Source organism: Orbilia oligospora (genome assembly GCF_000225545.1).
Source record: "Orbilia oligospora ATCC 24927 unplaced genomic scaffold scaffold00170, whole genome shotgun sequence".
Lineage (NCBI taxonomy): Eukaryota > Fungi > Ascomycota > Orbiliomycetes > Orbiliales > Orbiliaceae > Orbilia > Orbilia oligospora.
This window is the reverse complement of record NW_011645727.1, coordinates 46,038-60,413: the sequence shown is the minus strand read 5'-3', so window position 1 is coordinate 60,413 and position 14,376 is coordinate 46,038. Positions and strand designations below refer to the sequence as shown.

General features: G+C 45.8%; 7 protein-coding genes across 7 annotated transcripts; 4 read left to right on the top strand and 3 right to left on the bottom strand.

Annotated features, from left to right (window-relative positions):
- Positions 1 to 453: 453 nt before the first annotated feature.
- AOL_s00170g23 (uncharacterized protein) lies at positions 454 to 1,443 on the bottom strand (the record flags this gene model as incomplete). Its single annotated transcript, XM_011127652.1, has 1 exon — positions 454 to 1,443. One exon carries the CDS (start codon positions 1,441 to 1,443, stop codon positions 454 to 456), a length of 990 nt encoding a protein of 329 aa, XP_011125954.1.
- A 466-nt stretch (positions 1,444 to 1,909) lies between these two features.
- On the bottom strand, positions 1,910 to 2,437 carry AOL_s00170g22 (uncharacterized protein; the record flags this gene model as incomplete). The annotated part of the gene is made up of 1 exon (XM_011127651.1): positions 1,910 to 2,437. One exon carries the CDS (start codon positions 2,435 to 2,437, stop codon positions 1,910 to 1,912), a length of 528 nt encoding a protein of 175 aa, XP_011125953.1.
- Positions 2,438 to 3,989: 1,552 nt separating this feature from the next.
- Positions 3,990 to 4,493, top strand: AOL_s00170g21 (uncharacterized protein; the record flags this gene model as incomplete). Its single annotated transcript, XM_011127650.1, has 1 exon — positions 3,990 to 4,493. One exon carries the CDS (start codon positions 3,990 to 3,992, stop codon positions 4,491 to 4,493), a length of 504 nt encoding a protein of 167 aa, XP_011125952.1.
- Positions 4,494 to 6,023: 1,530 nt separating this feature from the next.
- Positions 6,024 to 7,835, top strand: AOL_s00170g20 (uncharacterized protein; the record flags this gene model as incomplete). Its single annotated transcript, XM_011127649.1, has 3 exons — positions 6,024 to 6,823; positions 6,889 to 6,956; positions 7,021 to 7,835. The coding sequence occupies 3 exons, from the start codon at positions 6,024 to 6,026 to the stop codon at positions 7,833 to 7,835; spliced, it is 1,683 nt and encodes a 560-aa protein (XP_011125951.1).
- Positions 7,836 to 8,506: 671 nt separating this feature from the next.
- AOL_s00170g19 (uncharacterized protein) lies at positions 8,507 to 9,476 on the top strand (the record flags this gene model as incomplete). The annotated part of the gene is made up of 2 exons (XM_011127648.1): positions 8,507 to 8,916; positions 9,023 to 9,476. The coding sequence occupies 2 exons, from the start codon at positions 8,507 to 8,509 to the stop codon at positions 9,474 to 9,476; spliced, it is 864 nt and encodes a 287-aa protein (XP_011125950.1).
- Positions 9,477 to 10,797: 1,321 nt separating this feature from the next.
- AOL_s00170g18 (uncharacterized protein) lies at positions 10,798 to 11,894 on the top strand (the record flags this gene model as incomplete). Its single annotated transcript, XM_011127647.1, has 3 exons — positions 10,798 to 11,014; positions 11,099 to 11,361; positions 11,445 to 11,894. The coding sequence occupies 3 exons, from the start codon at positions 10,798 to 10,800 to the stop codon at positions 11,892 to 11,894; spliced, it is 930 nt and encodes a 309-aa protein (XP_011125949.1).
- Positions 11,895 to 12,110: 216 nt separating this feature from the next.
- AOL_s00170g17 (uncharacterized protein) lies at positions 12,111 to 12,998 on the bottom strand (the record flags this gene model as incomplete). Its single annotated transcript, XM_011127646.1, has 1 exon — positions 12,111 to 12,998. The coding sequence occupies one exon, from the start codon at positions 12,996 to 12,998 to the stop codon at positions 12,111 to 12,113; it is 888 nt and encodes a 295-aa protein (XP_011125948.1).
- Between the last annotated feature and the right edge of the window lie 1,378 nt (positions 12,999 to 14,376).

Below are 14,376 nucleotides of genomic sequence, written 5' to 3'. Positions count from 1 at the left end.
GCGAGCTGCCAGTTCTTCCTTCTGCTCATGAACCCCCAATTTTTTTTTCTTTCTTTTTTTACTTTTTCTCCCCCTTTTCTTCTGTTTTTTGGTTTCGGTTTATAACCGCCTGGACTGTGGTTTGGTAGTATTGGGGATAATCGAGTATGCATCGGCTATGACATGGGAATGATGAAGACGCTCACCTCTGGTAACGATGATCGATTTCTCCAATCCTTTTCAGGTTGGAGTGTTTCTTATTCAGTATTTGGACATAGACTTGCTGAAAAGATACAGGGGTGAGGAGGTTATCTTGGCTGACGGTTAAGCTTTCTCGGTTCTGGCTTGGCTTTCCTAATCCATACCATTTCTTCATAACACACGTAGTCTGGTATTTATACAATTTAATATATAATTTGTACGTAAATGCTTATAATAGGTATATGAGGTATGGTATTTATAGCTTCGCACTAATTACTTCATCTTCTGTCTGATCCATCCCACGGCCTCTTTCCCCTCGGGTAACAGATAAGCCTGCATCAACGGCCAACAATGCACCATTTTCTCGCCAACAAGCCACTCCACTTCGATACCCTCGTCTCTCATCTTTTCACGAAGCCTGATGCAATCGGGTTCCAGAATATCGTAGGTACCTACGAGGCCTACGACCTTTATACCTTTTAAGCAATGGAAGTTACCACGAATGGGGCTAACTATTGGGTCTGAAAGTGGCATTTCACCGTTTACCCATTTCAAGTGAGCAGCGTGGCTTTGGTCGACTCTTTGGAGAGGATCTAGATCTGAAACTTTTTTCATATCTGAGGCCTTGGGTTGAACAAAATCCACACTAGGTGCCATGATAAAAAGGCGGTTTGGAAGACGTAGGCCACGGGAGTTCAAGTGTTGAACTATTGAAAGCGAGATTCCACCGCCTGAACTGTCACCGCCAATGTCAATTTCTCCATTCGGTGTGAGCTCGTCGAGTAACTGGGAATAAAGTTCGAAGAATTTGGGATAAACTGATGAAACGGTATGTTTCGGGGCGAGAGGGTGGAGGACGACAGTGACGGTTGAGTAAGGGTCTGAAACGAAAGTTTTCGAGACAAACTTAAAATGTTCCGATGACGTTGGAATCGTAAATCCCGTTCCGGGAATGTACATCATTCTCCTTTCCGGAATCTTTTCAGCATCTTGGTCTTTCAACTTGCTCTTAGGTTTAGAATTGGGTTTGGGGGATATATCATAGACGCTCCAGTCGTAAAAATCACGTTTTTTGATTGTGAATTTTTTCGAAAGGGATTTAGGGGGCTTGATACGTTGATGCCCGGATTCTGCAGGGTTTTCGACAAAGCGAGATATCACGGGAGAATAAAAGAGGCGGAGGACGAGATAGAGTGTTTTGGCACGGAAGGAATGGGAGGAGGAGGTTGTGAGAGTTAGGGTGCCAGACTTTTTTGAGTTCATGGCTACAGCTGCTTATTAATATATTGTATATCAGTGTTTACTTAGTACTGAGGTAAGCAACCGGCAACCACTTGGCTGGTATATGTTTTTGAGGCTTTGTGGTATTGGTATTTACTAACATCAATATTGAGGCCATGATATCGTGATGATATATACTTTATATCCCCTTACAATATTGTACTAAGACTGTATAGTACAGTACTAGTTCAGATCGATCCACGTCGAATCAAGGAAGGGAGCCCTGTGTGACATCATGCACACCGTTACCCAAAAAATGCAACATGCAACACTTTGAACTCCGATCCAGTATGTAAACGAAACTAATGCTCCTGAAGTATGTACCTATAGTATACTAGTATATGTAGTGATTACATGTATACACAGTACTTGAGCATAGATAAAACCCCTGAACATGGGCTTTTTTCTAAATAGAATAAAACAAGTAAGAAAAGACTACGTACATCAATCATATACTCCACAACTGCAACCCTAAAGTGCCTCTACTCGACACCGATACCTCCCTTTCCTTCGAAGCAGTGGCCGTCGATTTAACCGAAATTGCTACATCCTCGTTCTCCTTTTGTGTTGCAGAGATTATCTTCACCTTCAGATTCTTGTGGCTATGACCCAAAAATGTCGGCCACACCATTATAAAGAAAGGCACCATCGGCAAAAACTCAAGACCGATCCTCGCATACAAATTGGTGAGCCCTCCAGGTCCCCAGAACCAGTAATCGTCACGAGCGATGACAATCATCGTGCCGGGAAACATTTGCAGGGTTAGATATTTGATGTAGAATGTATGGCCGAGGGGCCTGGGATGAGGGTGTAATAACAGGAGGCATTGCATGATGGTAAACGGTGTAGTAAGAATAAATAACTCGATGTTGTTTTCATGGTGTATCCCTACTTCAACATGCGAAGCGATCTTGTATGCTAGAGCAGATGATCCGATCAACTGAAGAATGAAGTTGAGCGTGATGAACCGTTCCATGAAACGTAGTGAGAGTGAGAGTTTATCCCGCAGAAATCTGAAAGGAAATGCGAGAAATGTAGTGATTAAGAAGTGAAAACCCATCCCTGGTATCACCAGATACCCAGACGTTAAGACAATATTGGCCCTCGGCGCGTTGGAGAAAAGATATGGAACGAGGAGCAGACCGGTCACTTCTAGTGGGAATAGGAATACCCAGAAAATAAACCGGCCCATAGCTTTGTGGTTATGGGTGCCTTTCGGAAGAATCCATTGCAGGACGAAAACTATCCAACAGGCGATGGCCCAAACCCCGTGGAAAGATAACGTTGTGACGTGAATGAAGTTAGATGGCTCATGACGAGCGAAAAACGATACGGTCTTCATTTTTAGATTGTTGTAGCTATATAAAGTTCCTCTTGAGGGTATGCTAAGAATATGAAATTGGTGGGTAAGGCGGTAGTTTATATTCGAGAACAAATCCAGGAAGAGTGCCTCGAGGGAGTTGCTGTCAGTACTGTTTCAGAACCTGGATTGCCCCCAAAATTGCAGTTCCCTGATCTGAAAATCTATGGAATGGATACAGCGAATTGCCAAAAAGAAAAAAGAACTCGTGATTTGGAATTTACGTTGGGAGAGAGGATATAGTTTGGCTTCGACTGAAAGGTACATAAACAGCCAAATTTAACACGACCTTCGGATTTAGTGAGGCCTTTGAAGCCCCTTTGTAAGTACATGTATTTGTTTTTATTTGATTTAATATTTGCGAAATGTCTATTCGATACCATTGAAAGCTAGACACGACCCAAGGGGGCATTCTGAACCCCGATAGACATATATGTATCCTTTGCATATGTTTCCGCTTAATCCGCGAACCGGCTATTCAATTGCACTAGATATATACAAGCTACATAGCTGCGATAGACTAGGCTTCAGTCCAGCATTCTGAGTTTCGATAAACTAGTGTGCATATGTACCTTTGGCTAGTACGTATCAGCAGACACTCCTTTAAAAGTGCTTGGATTCAAGGCTATTTTTGAACAGTGTGGTGTATGGGCCTAAGTAAGTACACTGAGTGTAAATACACAAGCCCAAGTTATGTAGTTTTAAGCATATAATGAAAGGCCCGGCCGTCTGGTCGTTGGGAGCCTTTCGCTTTGGATCCATGGAATGTTGTCAACACCTAGCATCGAAGCTAGACGCAGGGATCAGAGGACAGGGATGAGTGAGAGGCCTGTACATGTACATGTACATGCCGAAGGTTGTGATATTGATGATTGATCCATGTAATTGATCGAGTTTGCGTTTGTAACGTTTATAATCATATTAATTTGGCAGTCAAATATATATACTGATATGACAGTTGCATTGGTCTCGTCCTCAGACGTCACAGGAAGGCATGCGTAAGCGCAGGTTGCATTGAGATTTGCCGAGTTGTTGCTGGTGTTGGACTTGTCGTACGTTAATTAATTACATACAGTTAATTCTCTTCAAACGATTGTGCATATCGATATCAATAATTCACTCTCGATTGTCAGCAGACAGGTACATACTCACGTATACGTGTATAAGTATGGGCATGGATGCCGATCCGGGAGAGGCCTCAGAACCGGCTCCGGCTCCGGCTCCGACTCCAGGGGCCTACTCTCATCTCACAATGGCCCAATACCGTTCCCTCATTCTACGCCAGACAGAACACCCCTTCTCTTCTTCCCTACCGCTGTTATCAGACGACCAAAAGTCATCCTCATACGCCTGTGCAAATTGCTCAAACCCACTGTTCCTACCCAACACAAAATTCGCATCAGGAACCGGCTGGCCAGCATTCTCATCCGCCATCCCGGGTGCAATCAAGACCAAAACGGACTGGAGATTGAAGGAAGATGGGAAATGGGTGGTTATGGGGGGTTCGCTTGGACTCAAACTCAGGGAAGAAGTCGTCTGTGGCAGATGCGGCGGTCATCTGGGACATGTCTTTCGTGCTGAAAAGTGGGCCGAAGTGGAAGAGGAGGTGGAGGGAAAGGGGGTGACGAGGTACTGTGTCAATGGGTGTTCCTTGGTCGCCCGCTCAACGTGAACTTGCAGGGGAAGAATCGGACATGGGAGTGGCATTAGGTATTACACACTTTCATATTGCTCCTGTGTACTGTACACACTCTTTTGAATTCGTGCAACCAGAATCTTTGCAATCGCCAGACTAATTTTCAGGCATCGGAATCGTTCGCCTCGACAGAGTCCAAAATGGGACGGTGCTGCCATATGCACCAAAGTTGAACTCTGTTCGATTTGTGAGTTAACGAACTAAGAGCTAGAAGGTGGACCGTTCACACGGAATTAGTACTCAGTTCTATCGAACTGTGTACGTCCATAATACGTTGAGTCGCTTTTGTCTTTGGAATGGAACGCTTATGCCGCTCAGGCTCTCAACAGTGCCAAACTTGCAACTTGAATTCGGGTCATACAACAACAACCGTAGAACAAGAAGCGTGTTCAACTGCCGGGTTGGATTTTGATCCACTGATACGTAAGGAGAGCTGCTGGAATTCCATCCCTCCAAGACCCACTGCGGAGTAGATACTCAACTTAGCCATGTATCTAAGTACCATGGTCAGCGCCTGACCCAGCTTCATCCGTTCTTCCATCCCAGTCGTGGTTGTGCAAAGCATGCGCATGCCTTCCTCTCAAAAAGGGAAAGGTTTCGCTAAGATTCCGGAGAACATGCATATGCTCCAGGGTAATATTCCGCGCAAATATACTTCTTGGTGGATTCCATGAATCGAAACCGACTTTTGAACTTTCTTTGTGAACTGCTAGAAATTTGCCATTCCAGGCGATCGATTCGTGACTAGTACTTTGCCACGCACGCACTAATGCAAAGGTATCGGTCGTGTTGTGTATGGCATGGGCGGAACGAGGCGTGGTGGCCGGTGGAAGACAACAAAACACCATGGCCACCGTTGAACTCCGCTTTAAACCTGAGCGATTATGAAGCTGCGCTCTCGAAACATTGGTTCTAGATTATCCCCACAACGGTTGAATTCAATATAGCTACATGCTTTGAAATCTTGCCACCGAAATCTCCTTGAGAGAAAAAAGATAGCCAGAAGGAACTTGGCGGTTTAAAAAAACTAACCCAAATGCGCCCATTGCTTGGATGTGTTTCTTGTCCGCATGCGGATTTTGATGGGGAAAATCTCATCACAATTTTGAGGTCAAAGCGCGCCATTACTAGGGCTATGGGTTCGAGTCAATCTCGGGTGGTCGGTTCCTAGGTTGGTGAAGCACCACTTTTGGATGGGTGAAAAGGTGTCATGGCTTTCATCCAGCCCTTTCCCCTTCACAAAACTCTACTAAGCATAGCCTTTTATAACTTTACTCGATTCATCGTCGCTTTTTGTCGCGGAACAGTGGTCGCTGTCGACCAGTCTATAGTACGAATTTCCGATAATACATCCATTTAACCTCAGGCTGGGCCGGCAAGGATTCGACATTTGGATTTATTCGTCTGGATACGAGATATTCTATTTGCAGAATCGCGGGAGTAAAACTATTGTGATCGATGGCGGCTATATTATGACATGACGAATACGATAATTAACTCGTCACAATGACAAGCTCTATAGCACCTAGACCTACCCCGACGGTCTATTCAACCGGCCAGACACCCGAAGATATCGCAGGCCTAGTAGACCTCGCCGTTCTATCCGGTGCACCTCTCAATAAATTGGCCCTCCCGCCAGTTCTAAGCGACCCAAATTATATACCGTCAAGGTATAACCAAGACTTACTCAATGGCTTTGCGGCAGCGACTGCCATCATTGCAACAGCAATGGTTTCAATTAGAATGTGTATTCGGACGAAGCAATGTCGAGGAAGGTATAGCATGGATGATTATTGTTTGGCTATTGGGTATCTTATGATGGTCGCACAGTGGACGATAGTCTTTGTGGGGGTCAATAGATTTCAGTGGGGTTATCATACCTACGATATGAAACTCTACTCGCTCATCATAGATTATAAATTCCTTTATGTCTACGAAATGCTATTCACTAGTACCCTCGTCATGGTTCGACTATCACTATTGTTTTTCTTGGGAAGGTTGTTCAGAGAAGCTTCAAGGTCATTTGTCTACCTGAATAATACATTAATAGTGTGTAATGTGGTATTTGGTATCGCGTCGGTATTTGCATATACATTCCAATGTCGCGATGTTAGGGCCGCTTGGGATATTTATGTGAAATTCAAGACGGGCTGTAAGCCGTTGTATATTTATTACGTTATTAGTGCATTTCAGTTGGCATTGGACTTCGCGTCGGTGCTGGTGCCAGTTAAGTTGGTGAGGGCTTTAAATGGGTTAACGTTTAAGAAAAAAGTGGAGGTTTTGGCGATGTTCTCGTTGGGGTTGAGGTACGTATTTGAGTTTTTAGTGGCTTTATGGAGAGATATGAGGAACTAATTAAATCGTTTCATAGTGCTTGTGTAATTTCCGTTGCTAGATGTGTCTACTTGGGACCGATTGTGGAGCAGCTGGATCAGTCTAGTAAGTCGTTTTTTTCCTTTGTATTGTATGTCCGTGCGGAGTAAATACTAACAAAAGAATTTAGATGCATCTGTCAATCTCACAATATGTTGCCTCCTCGAGGGAACGGTAGCAATTGTAGCGGCCTGCGTCCCCGCCGCACGACAGTTCTTTGGGGGTTTATCAAACGAACCCAAAGTCGTACGAATGACCGGAAAAGTAGTTTCATCTTTGCGATCGATGACCACCTCGGTGTCTTCAGCTTCTAAACGGTCTTCTGTTATGATTAGTGGGGGTAGTCAAGTTAGATCTCAAACTGGGAGAGGAGGGGGGTTTGGAGAGAGGGATAGTCGGTTATTGCAAGAACATTATGGCCGTATACTGGGGGCGGAGGAGGAGATGGAGATGGAGGGGAACCGGGGGGAATGGAGGGGGGCATTGAATAAGGAGATAGATGTTGAAGCTGCTGCAGGTAGAGCAGGCAGTGGGTCTGAGAAAAATGACGAAAGAATGGAATGGAAGACGCATAAACCTTGGGGCCGACATTTATCAATATCCCGGTTGAAGTTTAACCACCAAACCTCGCGATTTAGCCCGACATCTAGCCCCTCTAGTCCTGATATGGAGTTTGGAGCTTGCACGTTAGGAGCGACTTCTCTGCCACCCAGGTCGATGCCTATGGTAAAGATCCAAGAGAGCCGACCGGGCCTACCGATGAGCACTCCAAGCTTCGAGAGCGGTGGGAGCGGAGTTAATTCCTCGACAAACTCCTTGGACCTGAGCCATTGGGATACCTTAGATGGAGATAATGAGCATCATCCGGCAGCGCTAACACCGAGGCCCAGTAGTAGTGGGAGGGTGGGACAGGTGGATTGGAGGGAGAGTGTGCGGGTTGATTGATTGATTGATTGATTTATATTCAGACCAGGGCCCCGAATCAAGGCTAATCCAGGTCTGGCTTTTTATAATCAAGTCTGAATCTAGAGTGTAATACGTATATGCGGTGCAGCCGGTTAACTTCTTTGATTTGAAGGCGCTATTTGGAGTACGTTGTTTTACATACGTATATACATATTGGATATCTATAATTAAACGCATGCACGTACATACTTAAAGATACCTATAGGCCTAGTGGGTTTGTATATTGAATGCTGTACCTACATACAATATACTACCTTCAAGTTAGTATAATACCACTAAACCATGTGTGTAGAGCTATATTAAATATTGAAATCATTATATTGAGGCTATGAATTACCATGGCACGGTAGACACTAATATGTAGACACTCCATGTCGAATTGTTAACACAGTTTGAGTTGCAAGACAAAATCCAACAATTAATTCAGTCGGCAGGGCCGGCGCCTCGGCTCAATTGAAGACACCAGAAACATCGTCTCCATTCTTAGCTACGCTGCCCGAATTCCAGCCGAGGCAGCTGCGCTGCCCAACTACCGCGCGACGATGGCGGGATATAACATAACCACCTCTTCGATCGTAGTCGTGCTGGTATTCTCCATTCTCTCCTTCATACCTTCTTAGTTCATAAATTTTAATTTCGCTTCATTGACCATGTCCGCCATATCTCCAATCCCAGCTCTCTTCTCCACCCCGGGCAAGATCGCGGTCGTCACTGGCGGCTCTCGTGGTCTAGGTCTCCATGCTGCCACTGGTTTACTCCTATCCGGCTGCTCGAAAGTTTATATTACTTCCCGTAAAGCTTCAGCTTGTGAGGAAGCTGTCAAGGCGCTCAATTCTATAAAGGGAATCCATGGAAAGGCTATATCTGTTCCCGCTGATATCTCCAAACCTGAAGAGATCACGCGGTTTGTCCAGGAACTTCAGAAGGATACGGATCATGTTGATATCCTAGTTGCGAATGCCGGTGCCACTTGGGGTGCTCCATATGGTAGTTGGAAGAAGGAGTATTGGGATAAAGTTATGACTTTGAATGTTACTAGTGTTTTTTTGCTGGTTCAAGAGTATGCCTCTCTTCCCCGTCTTCGTTCTTGATTCTTTTGTGTTCTATCCATATACATACTTTATATCGTTTGCCAGTGACGATGGGACGCTGACAAGCTATTGTAGAATGACACCCCTCCTCGCCAAAAACGCTACAGTCACGGACCCCTCCCGTGTAATCACAACCTCCTCGGTCGCAGGAATCAAAGGCTTTTCAACTGGTCAAAACGCTACATTCTCTTACTCAGCCTCCAAAGCTGCGGTAATGCACCTAACCAAGCATCTTGCTGTCGCCCTCGCCCCTCAGCGGATCCTGTGCAACTCCATCGCACCGGGGTTTTTCCCATCAAAGATGGCTAACGCTTTGATCGATATTTACGGTGGCCTGGATCATCTGGCGAAGAAGAATTTGAATGGAAGAGTTGGGATTGAAGATGACTTTGCGGCGTTAGTGGTGTTCTTGTCAGCGAAGGCCAGTGGTCATGTTAATGGCGTTGTTATCCCGTTAGATGGGGGTGGACATCTTGTTGGCGATATCTTTGGGGAAGAGGAAGGCGAAGCGCCGAAAGCGAAGTTGTAGAATATGTTATATAGTACTCATACTTATGTTTATATATACTAGGGTAATTGTGTCTATGTCTTTTCATAATCCCTGTGCTCTTTGGCTGTAGGGCGACATGTGATATATATGTAACGTAATTATAACGTATCAATCCAAATCCGTTATTCAGAATAAAATTGCGCAGCGGGGTAGCTATAGATATACAAGATGGACATATCTCTACAAGTGTATCTGGGAAAAATAGATATCTGGTATATATATCAGATTGATCCGGATTCACGGTCTTTACTCCGCATATATCACCAAGATGCTTTTCGGGATATAGATCCAAGGCAGTGGCATTTGTATGCCGAAATTATCAGATTCAATATTATATTAATTGGATTTGAACTTGAAATACCGGGTTAGCTTAGCTACTAGTAGGTTAAAATATGTATGTCTGCCTTAGAAGACAGCTGGTACCTAGTAGCTGGAACACATGCACATTGCATCGTAAGTGGACCTCGACTCGGCCATGTTGATGCGCGTGTTACTAAACTTACAAAATGACAGACGTATTTGAGATAAACTGCATTATATTATGAGATACCTGCATGCCCGGCGCGCCGGCGACGTTTCCCTAAAATTTGATAAGACCACAGCCGTTCTGGCTTTCGTCACGTTGCGACGGAAGTTCAGGATTCCTGGAGCCCCGGTTAGCTTAGGCCGACCGAGTATATTTCCGTGCGCGATATGGGCTCACTGATGACGAGGGGCGGAGATTCATGATATCATTAATCTTGGTACCTTCTATGAGGTTACTTCATGGAGCAATCATCGACCTAGCTTCAGTATGTATGATTAAACGGCAGGTCTCGTCTAAATCTCATCATCCTAACCAAGCAGGAACCGCGAACCAACGTGGCATGCACTGCCCATGACTGACCCTTGGCCATGCCGGCTCAGGAATCTGGCCCGCAGAAATTTTTGAGCATACCAACGTTTAATTTGCGAGTCCTCACGTGCTAGTCGGGAGTCCTTCCCACGATGTAACGCAACCGATCCCAAATTTAGCAGCGTTCGTGCGGGCCCATCGAGAATGCGACCTGGATTTTCTACGAAAACCCTTGCATGCGCATGCTAAATGGTGGCAAACATATACCTCCTTCGCCTGTCGGATTCGATTCCAACAAAGGGAGTATCGTAAGGTTGCGTCACCAGCCCTTTTTTCCCGTGTATTGTGGAGCGCCCGGTGTATTATAAGTAGGCCGCCGCACCCTTAAATTCTCAATTTACCAGCTTCTTAACTGTATCCGTCACTCGTTTAAGAAAACAAAAGTCGACAAGTTTTTCTTTCGCTATGAAACTTTTCAACGCAATTGGTACTCTGGCTGCGGCCATGATGCTTCTACCAGCACAAACAATGGCTGGCCAATACAAGGGCTTTAGTATGGGAGCCAACAAAGCCGACGGAGGTTGTAAGACACAAACAGATTGGAGAATAGATTTTCAGACGATTAAAGGATGGGGGAAAGGATTTAATGCCGCACGCCTTTACGCCTCCAGCGATTGCAATAGTACGCCTTTTATAATTATCCTTAGCTATATACGAGTTTGAAGCAAGGATTTTCAATGCTAATATCAATTTTCCATATTAATAGCGATCATGAGGGCCGCCGCTGCCGCTAGAAGTACTGGCTTCAAGATTTTGGTTGGAGTTTGGGCTACCGATGATGGTCATTTCAACGCAGAGAAGCAAGCTCTTGAGGCTGCAATCAGGACCCACGGATGGGACTGGATTGCTGCTGTTAGCGTTGGCTCCGAGGACCTCTACCGAAAAGACATTTCGCCCCAGAAGCTCGCCGGTCAGATTTACGATGTACGAGGAATGGTCCGCTCTTTGACTCGAAACGCAAATATCCCGGTAAGAGCTTTTTGGGCAAACTCCTCTCAGATGCAATATTCTTTAATCTCAGTATATCTGAGCTAACAGAGTAATTTAATTAGGTTGGCCACACGGATACTTGGACCGCTTGGGTTGATGGTGCAAACGACGTGGTCACTAGAGCTTCTGATGTTGTAATCACCAACGGATTCCCTTACTGGCAGGGTGTCCCCATCAGAGATACTCTCAAGTCCAAAACTTTCCAATGGTCATACTGGGATACCAAGCGCCGCGTGGAACAGATCAATCCTAAAGCTTTGGTTTGGGTTGGAGAGACAGGGTGGCCCACTGGAGGTCCCAACTATCCTAACCCAGCCGGCGGTGGTGCAGCACCAGCAACCACCAACTTGAGGAACTACTACAATGAAGTTGGCTGTTGGTTGTGGGCCAAGCCAGATGTCAGTGCCTTCTGGTTCACAGCCTTCGATGCCCCCAAAGCGAACCCCGAGGTTGAGAAATGGTTTGGAATAGCAGATTCGAACCGCAAGCTCAAGTTCGCATTGCCATGTTAGAGAAACAATGAGATCATGACCATATGAATACCACATTTCTAAAGGCGTTATTTTGATGTATTTGTTTTAAAGCGCGCCCTCATGGTCTAGCTGTACTATAGTTATAGCCATATAGTAACTTGACATCTAGCGCAGATTCTAATTTAATCTAATTTGGTAGTCATTGAGAAACGAAGTCAGGTCTTGAAATGTGCTTAAGTGTTTCTCATAAACATATCAGTCGGCAGAAGAAGTCCTGATTTGTCGGACAAATTCCTCATACTCACGAGGATGGTGACGGTAACAACCCACATGGGTACCACCTTCGAAGCCTAGCCTCGAAACTTTCCACCCCCTTTCCTCAGCTTCGTTAGCATGTTCGAGAATGTCCTCCCATCCTACCATAACATCACCCTTGCAGTATGTGTAACCTCGTATCCCACCCTCTGACACCAAAGTCTCGTCATTCAGCGTCCGTCGCATTCTTGAGATTGGATCTTCCATGCCAATGATCTTCGGAGGAACGTAAACGATAGTCACTAGCAGGTAAACTATCGGGTATAGTATCGTTTTAACAACCCGGTTTCCAATGATCTCCAGGAACGCATTCACTCCCCTTGTCAAAGCCGAAGGGAACTTTATCCCACCGGGCGCAGAGTCGATAATCATGGCGGAAAGAGGCATCGCACTTCCAACCTCGTACCGGTAATGTGCCAAAAATTCCGAAAACCCACTGGTCCCGCCGTTGGAAAAAGTATGGGCAAAGATCTTCGGGCTTTCTGGAAGCGCCTTCACGAGATCAAAGACAAGGGGGTGTGAGATTCGAAGAGCGTTTGTGTAACCGAACCAGGAGGCCGTTGTGGATCCTACGAAGACGATAGGGACACCTGGTTGCAGGGATCGGTGTAACTGAACAAATTTGACCAGATGGCGGGGTGCCGCGTTCATCCACCCCCAGATCATCACGAGATCATATCGTGCGCTATCTGGTGGGATCTGAGGAGTATTTACCCCCGCAGCTGCTGATGACCCAGCCGAATTCTTCGACTCTCCGGAAGAATAGTAGAGGAGAGGGGTTAGGGTCTCGAACCCCAGAGATGAGAACGAAGGAGCGGCTACCTCCATGCTTTAACCTTAACTTTGATGCCGAATCGGTGTTCGATTGAGGGTACGTATGTGTATCTAATGTGAATCCGTGAATCGCGTCTACACGGAGAAAACAGCTAAAGCAGGAGGCCGGTCAACCACGGAATAGACGATTTACAAAGGTAGCACCCCTTCGAGGAGCTAAAGAGGGGATTGAAAGGCTCCGTCCGTCATTCTCGCCCAGCGAGCCATCTGCCGTTGACGCCCGGCCGGTCCTGCCGAAGCCACTCCTGCCAAGCGGAGACGAAGATATGGAAACCTGTTCGGGAAATGCAACATCTACAACACAAAGCCCCGTCAAAGTACACCATAGAGATAACATCATGAGATCAAGGTCATATGCGCCATCTACAAGGCCACGGCCGACCAAGTTAATCGTGGGTAGGGTCGGTGGTATTGCTATTCTAAAGGAAATAATATGGAGACGGCCAGTACAGTCTTGACACCAGACAATCTGTGTTGGGTTAAACTCTCTACTTGCATATGTGCATATGTGCATCCTTCGACGAACCCTACGGGGTCCAACGAACGCTAAGCTTGCGGGATTCCTATGATTAATTGTGCTTTTAAATTACTTAGCCGATTATCTGTCGACCCCGGGCTCCAGTTTCGATATAGAGCCAAGACCATTAGCATTCCCTTAATGGCATGAGTTAGTGCTGCAAATGTACTAGTGCTAACTATCTGAGGTCCGTTGCGTAGCTGCCATTTTGATAGTGGGCAAAGATATTATCGCTCATTCGCAGTATCTGAGGACGGTAGTTAATAACCGGTTCCCGGCAATGTCAGGTTTTGGACGAGTCGCGCGACACGCAATTCAATTTGGAATCCCTGCCCCCACATAACACATAGTGTTTGCGATAGGCAAAAAGAGGTAAGCCAAGAAGGCACAGAACAACAGCCAAGCCGGAAGCTGAGAACCGAGCAAAAAATGGGAAATTACACAGTACATGAAAGTAGACGTCTTTCGATTGTGAGCTTCGATCCGATTAATTCTAGGGGATACGGATGTTGTCTTTCCGACTAAAATATTCGGTTTGGGGTTCAGTGATTTAAACCAATATAGCGCTCCATATTAGAGAAATGATTATCTCCTATTCAGCCAAATACCTCTCTCTCTTCCTCTCTCCGCCTTGAGTGTCCTGTCTGAAAGGTGTATAAGATGGGGCTCATAAAATCCACGTCTAGCTCCCCACTTTGGCCGGGAAGAGATCCATGCGGATGACATCTTGGCGACTTCCTACAGGAGTATCATTTCCTTTTCGAGGCCAAGGGGCACGCGACGCCGACAATCGCAATGCCGTTTCAGCAATATCCAAGAGCCTTGGGCAGGGCAAGGTTGATAAGTCGAGGGGAT